At 46.3% G+C, this 17,165-nt stretch overlaps 2 protein-coding genes across 2 annotated transcripts in view; both read right to left on the bottom strand.

The window, feature by feature from the left end:
- Positions 1 to 3,414, bottom strand: part of LOC135899598 (RYamide neuropeptides-like) — a 60,486-nt gene extending 57,072 nt beyond the window's left edge. The window contains exon 1 of the mRNA XM_065428903.1: positions 3,252 to 3,414. The gene's annotated coding sequence lies outside the window, so the exon portion shown is untranslated. The remainder of the gene's footprint in view (positions 1 to 3,251) is intronic.
- An 8,196-nt stretch (positions 3,415 to 11,610) lies between these two features.
- LOC135899599 (uncharacterized) lies at positions 11,611 to 16,982 on the bottom strand. The gene is made up of 4 exons (XM_065428904.1): positions 16,873 to 16,982; positions 14,799 to 14,934; positions 13,434 to 13,759; positions 11,611 to 13,028 (listed from the first exon to the last, which is right to left on the bottom strand). The coding sequence occupies exons 1-4, from the start codon at positions 16,900 to 16,902 to the stop codon at positions 12,120 to 12,122; spliced, it is 1,401 nt and encodes a 466-aa protein (XP_065284976.1). The 5' UTR covers positions 16,903 to 16,982; the 3' UTR covers positions 11,611 to 12,119.
- Between the last annotated feature and the right edge of the window lie 183 nt (positions 16,983 to 17,165).

Here is a 17,165-nt window from a genome sequence, read left to right as displayed (position 1 = left end):
TGACTCACTCTTTTTGCTAGAAATTGAGTAACCGGAGAAAAAAAAACACAATTTCATATATAACGTAGTACACAAAGAAACGGTAAACAATGCACAAAAGGCTGACACACAAAACCACGCGTTTGTGATCATGTGGAAAAAGTAAATAATAATAAATGGGGTTTTACGTGCCAAAACCACTTTCTGATTATGAGGCACGCCGTAGTGGGGGACTCCGGAAATTTTGACCACCTGGGGTTCTTTAACGTGCACCTAAATCTAAGTACACGGGTGTTTTCGCATTTCGCCCCCATCGAAATGCGGCCGCCGTGGCCGGGATTCGATCCCGCGACCTCGTGCTCAGCAGCCTAACACCATAGCCACTGAGCAACCACGGCGGGTTGTGGAAAAAGTAGTTCCTATATTCATTTTTTCACGTCTGCGATAACGCCGCGCATTGTGACAAGTGAAATTCATTTCATAAGCAGGGTTTCCTGCTCGCGTCATAGCTCTGTTAACTCGTCCATAACACGCGCTGTCGAGAATCGGCTGTCTGGAGCGCACATTAAGAAAAGCAGGAAGCGAACTTTACTCTGACAGACACGTCGCGAATTCGTAACCGTTCCCGGAGCTATCACGTGATAGCGGAAGTTTCGTACAAATCTTAACGCGAGGCGTGCACTACGCGTCGCGTCTAGTTCAAGCACGTACGAGAAGATAGCGTCGCGATTCTGGTCGGATAGCGCTTCCAAAGCCCCAAAATGAGATTAACTCAATGACAGTTGCTGCGCGAGCCAGTAATGCATATGCCGCGAAATGCAGGCGGCACCTCTTGCGAGTAGGTTCTGTTCGCACCGTCTCTAGTAAGGCACGAATTACCCAGCGACGCACTGCTACTGCGCCTGGCATATATACGCAGTGCGCCTAATCAAATAACCTCGTCGAGTAACGACCTCGCCATAGCATATAACGTAACAGCAGTGCCAAAAGTAGTTTCCAAATGACTAACCATGGGCGCTGAGCGTTGCGACGGGAACTTCTGTCACTAACGCTTACTATATTTGTTTATGTAGGCAATGTGTTACTACAAAAAAAAATGTTAGGAATGAGACGCGAAAAGGAGGCGTTCTAGTTTTCTAGCATGGTGTTCATAGCACACTGCACTCCAAACAAAGTTGTCAAGTTGCAAAAAAAAAAAAGTGGGTAGATCAGCAGTACACCCATTCTTTACACGCACTTGTTCAGAATTCAGCACCAAAGTTAACATGGAGAAAGTATTGCGCGTACTGGCGCTTTACGCCTTCCGCATCTTGGCACGTTAATATGGGTAACTTATTCGTTGAGCTTTTTTTGACAAAATGCTTGTCATATGAAAATGAATCCAATCTCTCGAATCGTAGTGCTCGGCCTCTCGTAAAACGTCGCAAGCTGACTGAATAGGAACAGCGGCAATGCGACGACGACGAGGTTTTGGATGTAGGCCAATAGAATTGCAGCCTTTTGCGGTGAGATACGCCAGGACCGTTTCGCAGCACCGCATTTGCTGGGGGAAATCGTTAGGGTCAACGCGGTAAAATTTCTGGAAGAACAATGGCGCTACACAGGAAAAAAAAAATGTAATTCAAAAGCATGCGTCTGCTTTGAAACTCGGCAGTCAAATAGATGGTCTCTGCAACGGCGTCGTGCCTCGATGCATGCGGCGTTCCTCGTAAGAACGCCGCATGTCCAATTATCTTCAGGGCCAACTGTTTGGCAGCAAAGAATGCACGATACACCGCGCTTGCTTACTCATTCTGTACAAGCTAATTAATGGTCGAACGTTAGCGCATCTTCCACTGTGTGTACATGCCCTCTCAAAACGAAACGCTAGGTGGGAAGGCGAGAGAGAGAGAGAGAGAGAGAGAGAAGGAAATGCTCACCGCAAGTAGTACGAATTTTCGCCCCGGCTTGAAACTGATAACAAACGGGCTAGTTGTTAAGAGTCAGCGCGTAATGGAGTGGGAATAAAAAAATCGGTTCTCATTGCACAAAGAAGGGTATTTTTCCTTTGTTTCTTCGGCGCTTAAGCAAAGAAGGCCTACGGCTTTCATTGCTTATAGCTTCTTTCTCGCCGTTAGATCGAACATTCGGGAAAATGGGCGCAGACAGTGTGAGTATCGTGTTAAAGTATGTTATGTGTTGAAATAGTCTCGTCTCTTGCGGACTGCTCCATTATCACATTTGACGCTTTATGTTACCGCCTTGCTTTGACTGATTGTAAAAGAAATCTCACCTCAACTGAATAAAGGGGCACTTGTGTTATGAATACTTTTTAAACAATTTCCGTTCCACACCGCTTCCCTTCTGCATCTCTGGTAACGCTGGTCTTGGCTTCTTTTGTCTCATTTGCGAGCAATGTTACAAGTTAGAACACAAAAGCCTACAACTTTGAAATAGGTCTCAGTTGCGGTGGGCTTCTGACATGTTTTTTTTCTTTTTTGGCTTGCAGTCTAATGTCAGCCAAATTCAAGTGGTGGATCAGCTACCAAACTGAAGATAATACTGACACACTACGAGCCAGAAAGGGCAATAAGTTACCTCCTCATTTTATTATTCACCAAGCCCAACTGGAGCAGCACGCTAAGAGCGGCGCCAAGGAAAATCTCTCCAAAATTCTTTAAAGAGTCTCTCTCTTTCTGTCCTACAAAAATGTGAAGTGTTTCCATCCCAGCAAAATGCATGCATTGTAGATGGGTACCTTGAGCACTGAATCTCCAGAGTCTTATCACAACAATTCTTGCGTTTTGCTGATAGTGTTTGAGAGAATTTTCCATGGGTTGTAGTATAAAAAAAAATGTCGTTTATAATTTTTTTGACGCCGCATCTGCGCACCGATATTTCCATAAAAGAGGCATATTCGCTGTAGCTATACCTGCGTGTGTTAACGTCGTCGTCTATTATAGAATAACGCGCAGATAATTATACCAGAGTATTTTAACCGTTCTCTAGTTCAGTTTTCAAACCCTTTTGTACAAGTGTTCACTTGACTGCTCGATTCGCATCTCTGAGTTATCTTTAGGCCTTCAAACAATGTCCAACCATTTAATTTAACAATTTGTTCTCCATTCTTACAACAGATTAAGAGAAGAAACTTTGGAACTTTGAATGTCCTGTCGAGAGGTAGTTCATGCTGAGGGGACTGACTAAAAAACAGAATATTTCTATATGAACGTCGTCTTAAATGCGGTTCGTAGCTCATCATAACAAGCAGGCGATGAAGACATCTCACTCACAGCTTCTCAGAGACGGCGTCGGCGGTTCGAATGGGTACCGGTGTCGGCGGCCCGAGTCGGAATAAAACTCCGGAGCTCTGTCGCTAGGCGATAGATGGCGCTGCACTGCCTTCTTCGATGTGCCTGTCTCCTGCTGCCCCGCTGCTTGGCACTGCTCGCACCGCGCGAGGTCCAAGTTTTTTCGTCAGCTCTCGCGACTCGTTTTATAGCGGTATACGAGTCGGCTGCACGCCTCTGCGCGGACGACGTCACCGTGGCACGTGACCTCAGCCTGTCGCGCTCATTGGCGCTCAATAGCGGGGGCGTCGTCCAATCGCCACAGCGCTCGCGCTCGTCTCGGCGCACTCTGACTCCTCTTATTGGGCGCCTTTCTCATTTTTGCTTCTCCGCTACGCTAAAGTTTGCCTTCGCAAGACGCTCTTGCGCGAACTATGCTGCGTCATTCGATTTTTTTTTTTATGCAACGAGCGCTTCTTCTTAGCCTTTTCCGCGCGACTTGAACGCACGATACGTCCAAGCAAAAGACGACGAGGTCCTTTTGCCGCACAGAACTTGTGGGTGCGCCTTGGCTAGTTCAGCACTGGTGGTTAAAGCAAAACTGAGTAGGAAGAGAAGGGTTTATTGCAGCTAGCTGTTTCTCGTCACTGCAGAAGCTTGAAAATCAAAATAGAAATTGGTTCAGAGTTTGTAGTATGAATAACGATACGCGTGTGTATTAACGGACCCGAGCACTCACACAACCCACTGCAGATCATTAGCGCATTGCGAAAAAAGAAGAGACCTTACAACTTGAGGTATGACGGCTGTGGTTAATTTTGAACATGAATATGCAGATGGAAAAGGTGATTACTTTTCGTTTGTGCTGCTGGTGACACGCGATAGTGGTTCCTTCCCATGTCGCGCTCTTGCGCTTCGATTCACAACTTAAGCGAACAGGCAGTTCGTTTAGGTTGTTAAGGTCGTAAAGCTTAAGAAACAAAAAGCCCAACGACGTTAGCGCTATTAGTGTGGACGGACTACCTCCAGGGCTAGAGTATAAGCACAATATTATTTGCTGAAGGCACCGCGAAGGACTTTAGCTTAACTAGCACTTTCGCAAACTGGTGGCGTACGGCACCGGTTGTCAGAAGCATAAAATTTTACGTTGGAGTCCCGCTCGATGTTGCTGTTGGACATCGACATATGCATATGGGTTTTCATAGCTTGGTAGTACGCTTTACGACAGACTTCATTGAGACAGGAAAATGTTTCGTTTAACGAATTGAAAGCGCGCAATGCATACGGTTTTTAAAAGAGCCGTTAGTTTGTTAATTTCATATAAAAATACTGGATTAATCGTATGCAATTTTGCACTACGTCGCTACTAAATGCATCGCAGACATCGTTCAGACTTAGCTGGATATCATTTTCTTTTTTTTTTCTTCTTTCCTTGCCCGTTGAAAATAGATTAGGTACCCGAAAAAGATAAATCTACTTGCGTATTGATTCACTTGAATGTACAGCGAATGCAAAGACTGTAAAGGCTAACTTTTATGTAGCATTCTGTAGCCGGCGCCCCTTCACTACTAAGTGAAGAAAAAGAGAAGGATTAACCATAATACAAGACAAGTTGGTTTCGTAACCACCCATTTATTGGTCTATCCTCAATAAAACTTGAGTTGCCACAACTTCCAAACAAGGGGCGCTATAACGTAAAACTATTCCAATATGTTTCTATTCCAATTTCCTGACGTCAAATTTGCGTAACCACCAACGCAAGCACCGGGCGGTCACCCGCAGGGTTGTCTGAACAGACCAATCAAACGCTCTCCTCGTTTATAGGAGGTCACTTTTGTTTGCTTGACAAACGAATAACTTTGCCTACACTGAGCGGCTTGTCGTGTCTAATTGGCTGACAAGAGGCGAGGAGAACGCTCAAGTGGAGAGGGATTCGATGGGGCCGAGCCACTGCACTGAAAGTCGATAACCGGATGAAAAGGGTGGTGCCGGCGTCTACGATTGGCCGGCTTTCCCTTCCTTAGCTTGCGGTGGCTGGTCGAAAATCGCGGCGCCATGCAACCGAATCTCAAGAATGACGCTAACACGGACCCTCAGCAAAAAAGAGTTGGCAGAATGACGGGCTGAACGTGCCGAAAGTGCTCCAAAACGTTACACGGCCACGCAAGAAGTTTTATTATACGCAAAAAGACCGATGCTCTCCGGCAGGTGCAAGTAGCCAGCGTCTGAGCGATCGGCGGCAGCCACCTTGTATTCCTTTCGGAACGGGGCAGCCTGTGGCTATTCCGAAGAAAATTCAGTTTTGTTCGGCATATTAATGCATCTTTATCGCGTACACGTCACTTTGACGCGGTGCGTTCTTGCGGTTTTGTGACGTCCCGTGACAGGCAGGTGAAGTGGGTGCAGCCCGAAAACTTTTTACCAATAGCTGAGGGCTAATGGCGAAAAGGGGTCGAATCAGCAATAACTGTTTTTCTTTTTTCTGTCAAATTGTGCATAATCAGTGTGTACACATCATATCAGATGGGGAGGTACCGCGGTTTCCGTGACGTCGCGTGATAGACAGGTGAAGTGGGGGTGGTCGAAAAAAGTTTTTGACCAATCGTGGAGGGCTGATAGCAGAATTGGAATAGAAAAGTTTGGAATAGCTTTACGTTATAGCGGCCAAGGTTTGAGTGTTTGAATGAGTCCTGTAAAGCATGCTTTGTCTGTAAAACATTGTCGTACTGCGGCAAAGCAAACCAATGTGGGCGGGCAAACGCACGCACGCACGCATGCACGCGTACACAAAAAAAATCAATCAATCAAACAAACAAACCAACAAGTAAGCAAACAAACAACAGGCACGCGAATAACAAATGCAAACATTACTAACACCGGCACTCAAAACGACGTCTCGGCTAACCGAAACAATATAAAGAAACTCTAAAAGTAGGTACTGTTCTTTTCTTGTCTTTATCATTACGCGGAAGGCTTGTTAATGCTGATTAGTTTTAAGATCTATAGTTTACGTAAGAAATTTATGCAATCCAGACAGCTCTGTATTTTGGTTTAATTCTACGTTTTCTTGCCATCATTCGTTAAAAGCGCCTAAGGGAGGTTTACTAAATAGGTGCAACTTCAAATAACAAAACCGCGCATAGCTGATTGGTTGCAGCAAGCAGGAAGGCACACTTGTTTACGGGTTTCTGCCAATTTGTTTTTCTGTGGGAACAGCAGCCATATAAGAGTAATTTATTCTACAGAGCTCGATGACGACATGCATAAGTTTGGTCTAAAACTTCGCTGCCCGGAAACACATAAGAAAGCTGACTTCTTCGTCAATCTTTCTTTCTTTCTTTCTTTCTTTCTTTCTTTCTTTCTTTCTTTCTTTCTTTCTTTCTTTCTTTCTTTCTTTCTTTCTTTCTTTCTTTCTTTCTTTCTTTCTTTCCTTCCTTCTTTCTTTCTTTCTTTCTTTCTTTCTTTCTTTCTTTCTTTCTTTTTGTATTATTCTTTCTTTTGGATTTACTTCTTTAACAAGGTCGGCAATGTGAAATTAGTTAAAAAAAACTCATAGCTCCCTGAATAAAACTGTGACTTAAAGAATCAGCTTTAGCGACTTCGTGTGCATCTTGTACTTGGTGTTTCTGAAGTAGGTATGTCCCCTTGCTCATCAATCGCCATGCCTCGTGCAGGTTAACGAACTTTCCCTAGGAAAGCGCTGATACAACGTGCCTTGGTGCACCCTTTGTGTTTTCTGCGGCGCCACACACACACACACACACACACACACACACACACACACACATACACACACACACACACACACACACACACACACACACGCACGCACGCACACACACACACGCACACACACACACACGCACGCACACACACACACACGCACGCACATACACACACACGCACATACACACACGCACGCACACACGCACGCACACACACACACACACACACACGCACACACACACGCACACACACACACTTATATATATATATATATTGTACGTAACCAACAAGGACAACAAAGACAACATAGGGATAATTATTTGTACTGACTAAATGAATTGAAGAAATGATAACTAATGGAAATGAAAGCGGATAAAAAAAACAACTTGCCGCAGGTGCGGAACAATCCCACGTCTTCTACGTCTGCGATGCTCTTACCAGTTGAGCTACCACGGCGCCGTTTTCCTATCTACTTTCTCGGGTATTTATGCTTTACTTCCAAACTAAACCTAGGAGTGTTAGCCAGCGCCACCATTCACAAACCTTGTCGGCGGATGGAAAACATCCTTTCTGCTGCAGGCGTCACGAGTACATGATAGTTTTGGGTGACGGCAACAGGTTAATAAACCCACACGTGCTACCTGAAGGCATCAATGTTGCCGGATTCGAGAGCCTTGTTATGTAACGAACGAGAAGAAAGAGGTTTAATCGAGGAGCCCGATTTTTATTAATCATATCATAAGAAGCCAACAAAGACACCAAGGACAACATAGGGGAAATTACTTCTACTTACTAATTGAATTAAAGAAATTATAAATTTATGCAGTTTGCCCTTTATATCGTTTATATCGTTACATTTATATCGTTTACCGTTTACCGTTATACTGTTTATATCAAAGAAAACTAGAATTTCAATAAAGAAGGAGCGATAGAAAACCATCTCTACAAGTAAAGGAAGTTGTAGATAAATTCGCGGCTGTTATCGCAGCACTATACCCGCTGTTTCCACAGAAAGGCTCTTTTTGAGTCAAGGCAGCAGCTCCCACAGCGCTTCGCGCGTAGGTTATTTTGGAAGTGGTACCAAATATCAGCAATGTTGCAGAACGTGAAGTCACAAAGCTTTGAACAAAGTGAACGTGAGACGAGAAGTAACTTTATTGGGTAGACTTCTTTAAAACTTTATGAAAAGGCCATACATGCAAAATGAACAAAAGAAGAGAGAACCTAATCAACTGGACAGAAACATTCAATATACGAAACTCCAAAACTATTCTTAGGTGGCCAAGCGAACTTGTGTAAGCTTTGTTCCTCTTTTTCTAAACTATTAAAAGAGACAATGACTTGCGGCTTGGTATAGCTGCGCGAAATCGATTGTTGGCCTCAACAACGAATTGTGTATCTTTGTTGCTAAACTTCGTGCTTCCAAGGAGTGCCTTTTATGGCCATGTATGGGAAACGGCTACGCATTTTGAGTGCGCTGAGGCCCAGCAACATTCCTTGTTACAAATCTGAGGGGTTACTGAACAAAAAGAGAGAGAGAGAGAGAGAGAGAGAGAGAGAGAGAGAGAGAGAGAGAGAGATCTATAATAAGCGTTAAAAGTTGGAACGCAAGGTATCCAGCTCGTAGTAGTTTATTCGTCCCTTAAAAAAAAAAGGAAAGAAAAAAAGCTTGTTTTGTTTTGACGTCCACTGCTTGCGTGTCTTATTAATGCGCGAGACTAAATTTTTGCCAGAACGACGACTGAATATATTCTCCGCAGCCGTATGATATTTCATCCGTTCCGTATAGCGCTACATGTATGCATTTCTGTTCATTAAAGCAGAAGTTCTCAAAGCCGTACGTGCAGTAGAACTCGCTGACTCTTGCAGCAATTTTACATCGACGTTCCTAAATGTAGAAAGAGGAATGCTTGCTTAGCTCGCAGAGATTGAAGCCCTGCTTTATAAGGAGTGACGGCTGCGAGACAGGAGCAATACTCTGGCAGTGGAAGGCCCGTTGCATGCTTGCCGTTTGTAAGACAAAACGCTGGTAACGGCACACTTCTTCGAAAGTGACGCCAAATCACTGGTTCTTCTCGTGGAGGCAGTGCTTAGCCTACAGCGGTCGAAACCGCCAGCTTCTGCTTTTATTGAACCGTCAACAGAAACCCATAGTTTGCGAATTGTCGTAAAACGCTCGTGGACAAAAGCCAGGGCTCGCCATTACGCGGATCGCACGCCGGAAGCAGACCTCGAAGAAGGATCAGGCTCACAGTCTGACGGCTGTCAGGCATTCATTGAAGTGAAAGAGGGCAGTTATGCACTACACGACTTATGACTTTTGACTTTGCCTCCACTTCTTGTAGAATAGTCGAGTTTGTGCTTGTGCGATACGCGAGGTGCCTCGGCTTTAAGCTGTGCTGCATCTTGTTCGCCTGCTTTGTGTGCCATGTTGGCTCTTATGTACGACGCTGAAGCAAGAGAGCCGAGCGCTACGTGAAGGATAGGGATATACCGCGGATTGGCTTTGCGTGATAAAGAACAGTGCCTTTATCGACCGGGCCGTGCTGCAAGTGCTTCGTCCCTTGGCTTCTCAAATCACTCAAAACAGTGCTTGACCACTGTTTCGTATAGCGCTGAATTGTCCAAGAGGATAACCCTTTGCGTCTTGCTCTACGCATGGTCCCTGCGTACGTTAGTTTGATTACGTTCGAACGGTTCACCAACCCAGAATAAGACGTGCCTTGTTCTCATTCGATAATTATCTCTGATTACCTATACATTGATATGTTTGTTGATTGATTGATTGATGGATTGATTGACACACAGAAACACACACACACACAGAAACACACACACACACACACGCACACACACACACACACACACACACACACACACACACACACACTTGGATTTCGAAGTGAAGCGGTTGTCTAGGCCATTAATTACAAACATTTCATGGGTCAAGTAGTAACGAGGAACCTTAATGAAAAATAAATGTGCAGATTAATGAATGAAACATCCGTGTTGAAGCAATGAACGACAATCTTGTGGGCATCATTAAGGAATGTGCACTGGAAGTCGGTGGTAACACCGTTAGGCAGCATACCAGTAAACTATCGCAGGAGACGAAATATCTGATCAAGAAACGCCAATGTATGAAAGCTTCTAACCCTTCAGCTAGAATAGAACTGGCAGAACTTTCGAAGTTAATCAACAAGCGTAAGACAGCTGACAGAAGGAAGTTTAATATGGATAGAATTGAACATGCTCTCAGGAACGGGGGAAGCCTAAAAACAGTGAAGAAGAAACTAGGAATTGGCAAGGATCAGATGTGTGCGTTAAGAGACAAAGCCGGCAATATAAATACTAATATGGATGAGATAGTTAAAGTGGCTGAGGAGTTCTATAGAGATTTATACAGTATTAGTGGCACCCACGACGATAATGGAAGAGAAAATAGTCTAGACGAATTCGAAATCCCACAGGTAACGCCGGAAGAAGTAAAGAAAGCCTTGGGAGATATGCAAAGGGGGAAGGCGGCTGGGGAGGATCAGGTAACAGCAGATTTGTTGAAGGATGGTGGGCAGATTGTTCTAGAGAAACTGGCCACCCTGTATACGCAATGCCTCATGACCTCGAGCGTACCGGAATCTTGGAAGAACGCTAACATAATCCTAATCCATAAGAAAGGGGACGCCAAAGACTTAAAAAATTATAGACCGATCAGCTTACTGTCCGTTGCCTACAAACTATTTACTAAGGTAATCGCAAATAGAATCAGGAACACCTTAGACTTCTGCCAAGCAAAGAACCAGGCAGGATTCCGTAAAGGCTACTCAACCATAGACCATATTCACACTATCAATCAGGTGATGGAGAAATGTGCGGAATATAACCAACCCTTATATATAGCTTTCATTGATTAAGAGAAAGCGTTTGATTCTGTCGAAACCTCAGCAGTCATGGAGGCGGCATTACGGAATCAGGGTGTAGACGAGCCGTATGTAAAAATACTGAAAGATAGAAGATAGATAGATAGATAGAAGCGTGTTGTTGGTGTAGCCATAAAACCACTGGCAATAGCTTCACGGACACCGAGTCCTCGTTTTCATTCGTCATCATCGTCGTCGTCAATAGCGGCAGCAAGTAACAACGGTGGCCATCTTGTTACAGCCGCCATGTCAGACGCAGGTAAATGGCAAAGGTTCAAAATTTGGAAGTCAAATGCGTAGAGAATTTCAAACATAACGCTAATACATTCGGCTAATGTAGCTCAGAAGAGATGACTGCCACTGTTACTAAGAGAAGCGCAAAAATGGAGAAGAAAAAGACTCCAGTGATTTCGCTTTCTGTATAAGTGCGTGCGTGCTTGCGTGCGTGTAGTCTTTATCCGCTTCCTCTGGAGTGAACGTTTTCATTTGCAGCGTGGTTAGTGGAAGGCACTTTTTTCATTTCTTGTATTTTCTAATCATGGAGGTCTGTGAAATCACAGCAATCGGGAGCGGCCTTGCATTGCACGGCTATACGGCTATATCCGCAAGTTTCTTCACGGCTGTTCCCGATGTATTACCAGCAGCAGGTGGTACAAATACAAATTCATGCAGCTGAGCCTCGATATACGTTATCCAAATGCAACGAAACGAGAATGCACTTGAACATCAAGTGCTCATTTTATTTTAGCCATCAGAACAAAATCCATCTTTCCACGGGTATCTATCCACGGGCGCGCGTTATATAAGAAATAATCACCATTGCTCGACGACTGCAACAGGGCGCTTAAAAGATGCCCTAGGCTGTGTCAAAATGTGCAATTGAAAATAAAAACGTCCCGCCTTTCTAGTTACAGCGTAATTGTTACAAACAATATCGAGCAAAAGTGTAAGTCGCGCTTGTGTTTGTTTCGCTTTTGTCTCATCGACATCCTGCGTACCCCTCCCCCTTCCTTTTTTTGCGGCACTGCAATTTTTTGGGTAATCATGTATATATAGTAACTACACTTGAGAGTGCTGGCTCTCTGCTTTCAACCATTCATTTTCATTGCTGTAAGAAAATTACGATTACTACTAGGCGTGGCGCGACACTATGAAATATGTTCAACAGACACACACGTTCAAATCAGAGATTGCTCAAATGTCCGAGCAATCGGTCGCCGGCAGACGGTTAGTTGAGGCGCTGAGGCGTGAGCCCTTTTTCCCACCCAGCGTCCGGCGCGGTCTCGTTGCTTACCCGTCGTTTCTCTGCCGACGCCAGCTGTATGCTCTCTTTATGCATCGCTCTCATTTCGGCAGGCGAGAGTCCGTTAATTGTGACCGAATCGTTTCGTCGAACAAACGACGACGACGACGAACGGCCGCCGTCACAGGGAGCGAACGCGTCCAAGTGCGCGACTGTCGCGTTGGCCGCGTACGCCAGCCGCCCGCTGAAAAACATCTCGTCGGCCGACGACGCATTGCCGCCGTACAAAGGCCAGACAGCCTGCAGCCGCTCGAAGAGGCGGCATCCTCGCACCAACACCGCGCACGGGTCGAGCAGCGTGACCTCCGACGATCGACGCTCTGTCGAGTGCAGCGCCACCTTCGACGAGCGTCGCTCTGTCGAGTGCAGCGCCACCTCCGACGATCGACGCTCTGTCGAGTGCAGCGCCACCTCCGACGATCGACGCTCTGTCGAGTGCAGCGCGACGCCGCGATCCCGTGCGTCGCGGCGATCGGTGTCGCGTCGTTCCTTCCGATCGTCGCCCTGAGCGCCGTGACCTTCTTGGCGGCCGCGTGCGGCGATGTCGTTTTTCGCGTCGGCGGCGATTCGTGCGGCTTCGCCTTCGCCTTCGCCGCCTAGGTTGCGCGGCGAGGTGGCGGCGCGTCGTCCGGCGACGTCGAAGCCCCCGTTGATTAGTCGGCGGGCGTTGGCGAGGAGCGCGCGCACGTTGACGAAGCAGTCGTCGCGGCGGAGCACGAGCACGAGCGGCACGCTCCACATGTGCGTGGGCACGAACTCGGTCACCAGGGAGCTGAGCGAAGCCAGAGTACCGACCGGCTGCGCGATCACGTCGTTGTACGCCTTCGCTTCGGCCTGCAGTGGGAAACGAAGGGTACACCACTCGCGCTTTATTTATTTTAATTTAATTCAATTTAGGATATACTGAGGTCAAATAGTCCAAGCAGGTGGCGTTACATGGGAATACGCTGCAACATTGTGCATTTCGTTAAAGTAGCAGTAGTTCTAATCAAAACGTAGGTGACCAAACACATACAGGATCAACCTCGTTATCATAAATAATTGCTCGAGGCTAAATGGAGAAACCGCGATAGAAAGGCAAATCACCCGTTATACACACCGCTTATACCAACGAAACCTGCAGTTTCGCTTAATTTAGCAAATGCGTAACATGTTTTAAGGGTAGCACAAGACACATCGAATAGTGACAAAAAAAAATAAAATAAACGCCGGCCATATGCTGAAAAAAGGAACGTGCACCTCGACTTGTCTAAAGGCTCTTTCGTCGGCCACCATGTTCATGAAGAAGACGACGCGGAGTGTGCGGTTCGGGTAATTCGACTCTCTTCCCCAGGTCTCGCGGATGGCTCTCCGCTGTTCTTGCCCGTTGGCTGACGTCATCACGAGAATGGCTATCTGGACCCCTCTTGTGCTTTGATACGCATATTTGTGCAGGTACGGGTAGGTCCACAGATCGGCGCCCCCAGAGAGCTCTTGCGCCCCTCTCCGGACATCTCGAACCACTGTCATCGTGGCGCGTCGCAGCTGCCGGCTCGTGCAGTTCACGCAGGCCACGAGCGAGGGAGCTACGTGCAAGGAACGTCACGAAAGCACTTGAGGGGAAAAGCACGGAAAAATACAGACTGGGGTGCTGCGCAGGAAGGCCCGAGCATGGGAAGGTTGTTCGGTATCTCCGCGAGCTCTGGCGACGCCCTCGGATGAATGAGCTAAAGACATCAAGACAAAATGCTACGCTCGACTGGACTGCAGTTTCACTGGCTTATCTAGAGTCACTCTTGGGTCATCATCACTAGGGCCTTACCGCATAGTCGGCCGAGAAAAGAAGAGTCACGTGGTCAAACCGATGACGCCGTCTTTCATTTGTTTGACGTTCCACCTAGTGCATGCATTACCTATGCGATTAAGTTATTTTTTTTAATTTGTCTTTTAACGTATTCGAATGAAAGGAAAGGGTTGTCATGAGAATGCGCCCCGCTTGCACTGTTCGCATTCGACGGCGGATAGACAGATAATTCCCGAAAGAAGGCACGCGCGCGCGTGAGGCGCCCTGGAACATGTGACATGCGGCTAGCGCTGTGTGTATAGATAGATAGCTTCGCTTCCCATAGATTCGAGAATGTGCGTTAGATCTGCATCTCTTCTTTTTTAATCAACAGTCACTGGCCTTGAGAACGCCGCTGCAATGTGCCTGTTCTGATGATGTCACGTTGGGCCATTCGTGGTTGCATCTATTTAAAGTTCTGTTTCTTCAAAAAACATTTAGTTGGAAGTAGCGCCTTGTCTTTCGTACATGTGTTCTTTCGTCCGCGTCTTCGTAGCGCTCATTTCATCAAGTATGCATAACCAACTCACCCACATCAAGCTTCTGCTACTGAAATGCGAGCATGTGAGCCATCGATCCCAATAGTGTTCTCTGTCACGGTGCTGTGCCGCGCGCGGGGAATATCGGCCACTATAGCTAAAGATACCGACAGATAAACCAGAAAGGAGCTATGATCGTGCACGTTCAGATGTAAATCGCAAGAGCTGCTCCCACTGAAGCGCGTCCATTGGAACAGCTGGCAAACCGGGGCCGTCTCCTAGAAACTGAGTCGAGAGAGTTACCGATGCGCGGCTGCGGAGGGCGTTGCGTCACGGGCGAGCGTCCTGACCCATCGCGAGCCCATATACGCAGGCAGCCCACCGACAGCAGCACCAAGAACAGCCAGGTCGGCCAGCTAACGAAGCGTCGCTTGAGTCTCTGCGAACGTGAGAAGCAAACATCGTAAAGCTCCTGCCTCCCGTTCGCAACAGGATATGTCATGTCGTTGTCTGTCTGTGTCTGTCATTCTGTTTGTCTGTCTATCTGCCTGCCTTGCCTTGCCTTGCTAGCTGTCATTCTCTATCGTCATCTTGACACGCTCGCCGGTAAATTAAACATTTTCGACTGCGGGCACTTTCTGGTATCGTTAAATTACGCGCAGTAAGAGTAGCCTGTCACACTGAGACGTGAAGCCAGCTCCGCGGCTTCTGTGCACTGTTGCACCCTGTGTATGGTAAGTGAAACTCCACGACTTGAATAATGCGTACGAGTTTATTGAACTGAGCTCTTTGTGGTGCGTTGTCTCACTCCAGCACATTGCCTAAGGTTGGATATAAGCATTCGCATCCTAACCTCAAATTAAAAATAAAGGAGCAGCCTGGAGTATATCGGCGGCTATGGTTACTGCGCGAACAAAGAAGAGAATATATGCAGAGAAAAAAAAAACGATATTAGGAAGCAAGGCGTGAATTCTAGGCGGCGGTTCAGTGTTTAAGGCGTCCTGCAATTGTTCGTAAGAGCACATTGCCACCAACCTTGATGCTAAGCGCATTATTAGCTGAGGCGACCGACCGGTGGCAAAGATAACTTAAGAACGAAAAGCTTTGTGAATTTGACCCTGGACCCCGTACTCACGAACACGTTCTTACGCTACAGCTGTTCCTTCTAGCTACAGCTAATAATGGTGATGTCGAAAAGATAATTAGCAAAGGCTGCCGGCCAATGGCAAGCGACTCTTACGAACGAAAACCCTTGTCAATTCGGTACCTGAGGTATAAAAGCACAGATCATTGCGGTATTGTAGCCAAATTTTTATGTGAAATGCTGGGTGGATACGCGGTGCGTGCTCAGGAGGACCAAGACCCGGAGCATTGTTGTTGTTGGTGTGGCCTCAAAACACGGCTAAAAGCTATACGCGGGACATCGGCCACGTAGCAGAAGAAAAAAACTGTGAACGGAAGATAATAATGAAACAAATAATCGCAAGGAAAACACCAGGGGATAGAATGAAAGAAGAATTTGATTGCGCGTACTTTAAAAGGAAGTGGTGCGCCAGAATCGCTGCCACTAACAGCGCAGCCTTTCGGGTGCGTCAAATTATGCAGAGCTACTATCATGTACCCGTGGCTGGGGAAACACCGCCCCCCTCCCCCCCTCCCCCCTCCGCTGGCATGCGCTGGCTGAAGAATGAAGAATAGGTAGGTTTGAGGTCGAGAATCTTAAACCTAGATGACTTGTCAAACATTCGAGGAATGCTTGTGGACAAAGATATTCTGGGACCACTGATAGCGCTGCGAGTGCAACGGAAAAATAATCTGGAGAGGTGATGAAAATGTTTTGGCGAACAGGAGAGCGCCGAATCGTGCAGTTTTCGCAAATTCTGTGCTGTAATGTAATTAACCTCTAAATCTAGCAGAGCAACTGGTGATACAAACACAGTATCCACCTTTCCTATAGTAGTAAAGGCGGCAGTTTGTAACCTGGACATCCTGAAAAAAAAAAGACGCACCTGAATCCGAGAATGGGATGAACATAACATTTGTGAATCGTTAACACGTTGCTGTTAATATTGCGGTATTTTTATTACTCTCATTTGCGAGTATGTGAATACAAGTAAAGGACATTTACTAACGATAAAAAAATAAAGACACCATCATGCCAGGACTTGAGTTCAGGCGCGCAATATTGTAAACTCTCGTACATGGTATAGCAGTCCCGCCACTAGTAGAGAAAGAAGCAGTGTCATCAGCCTAGCGATACAGTTGAATATCTGAGGTGAGAGAAAGATTATTAAAAATCCGCTAAACAAGAGAGGAGAAAGGACTGATGCTGGTGGTACACCTCTAGCCTGTTTATATGTACAAGATGTACACTTACCCCGATAACAAGAGACTTCACTTGCTTCATTGTTGTCGGATGTTCGAGTATTCCTCGGCGCCCAACTATACACAGGAACCGACGTCAGCGTTACGACGGCGATGATGACGATGACGACGACGATGATGATGATCCCTCACTACGGCTCGTACCCACAAAGAGGGATATGCCAAGAACAGAAGGAGACAAGAATACAAAAATAAACTTGATAATCTTACTGAATGAATTAACAATTAAACAAGAGCGCTAAAGATAAAACACGGAAGTGTTGAAATATCGTAGTGTGAAATTGA

Source organism: Dermacentor albipictus, chromosome 4, assembly GCF_038994185.2.
Source record: "Dermacentor albipictus isolate Rhodes 1998 colony chromosome 4, USDA_Dalb.pri_finalv2, whole genome shotgun sequence".
NCBI classification, from domain to species: Eukaryota; Metazoa; Arthropoda; class Arachnida; order Ixodida; family Ixodidae; genus Dermacentor; species Dermacentor albipictus.
This window is presented reverse-complemented; position numbering and strand designations above follow the sequence as displayed.

Excerpts from the sequence above, each read along its gene's own strand:
- LOC135899599 (XM_065428904.1), bottom strand. The coding sequence starts at position 16,902 with ATGAAGCAAGTGAAGTCTCTTGTTATCGGG. Across the intron at positions 14,935-16,872 it reads TGAAGTCTCTTGTTATCGGG|AGACTCAAGCGACGCTTCGT; the intron begins GTAAGTGTACAT and ends TCACGTTCGCAG. Across the intron at positions 13,029-13,433 it reads GAGCCTTTAGACAAGTCGAG|GCCGAAGCGAAGGCGTACAA; the intron begins GTGCACGTTCCT and ends TTCCCACTGCAG.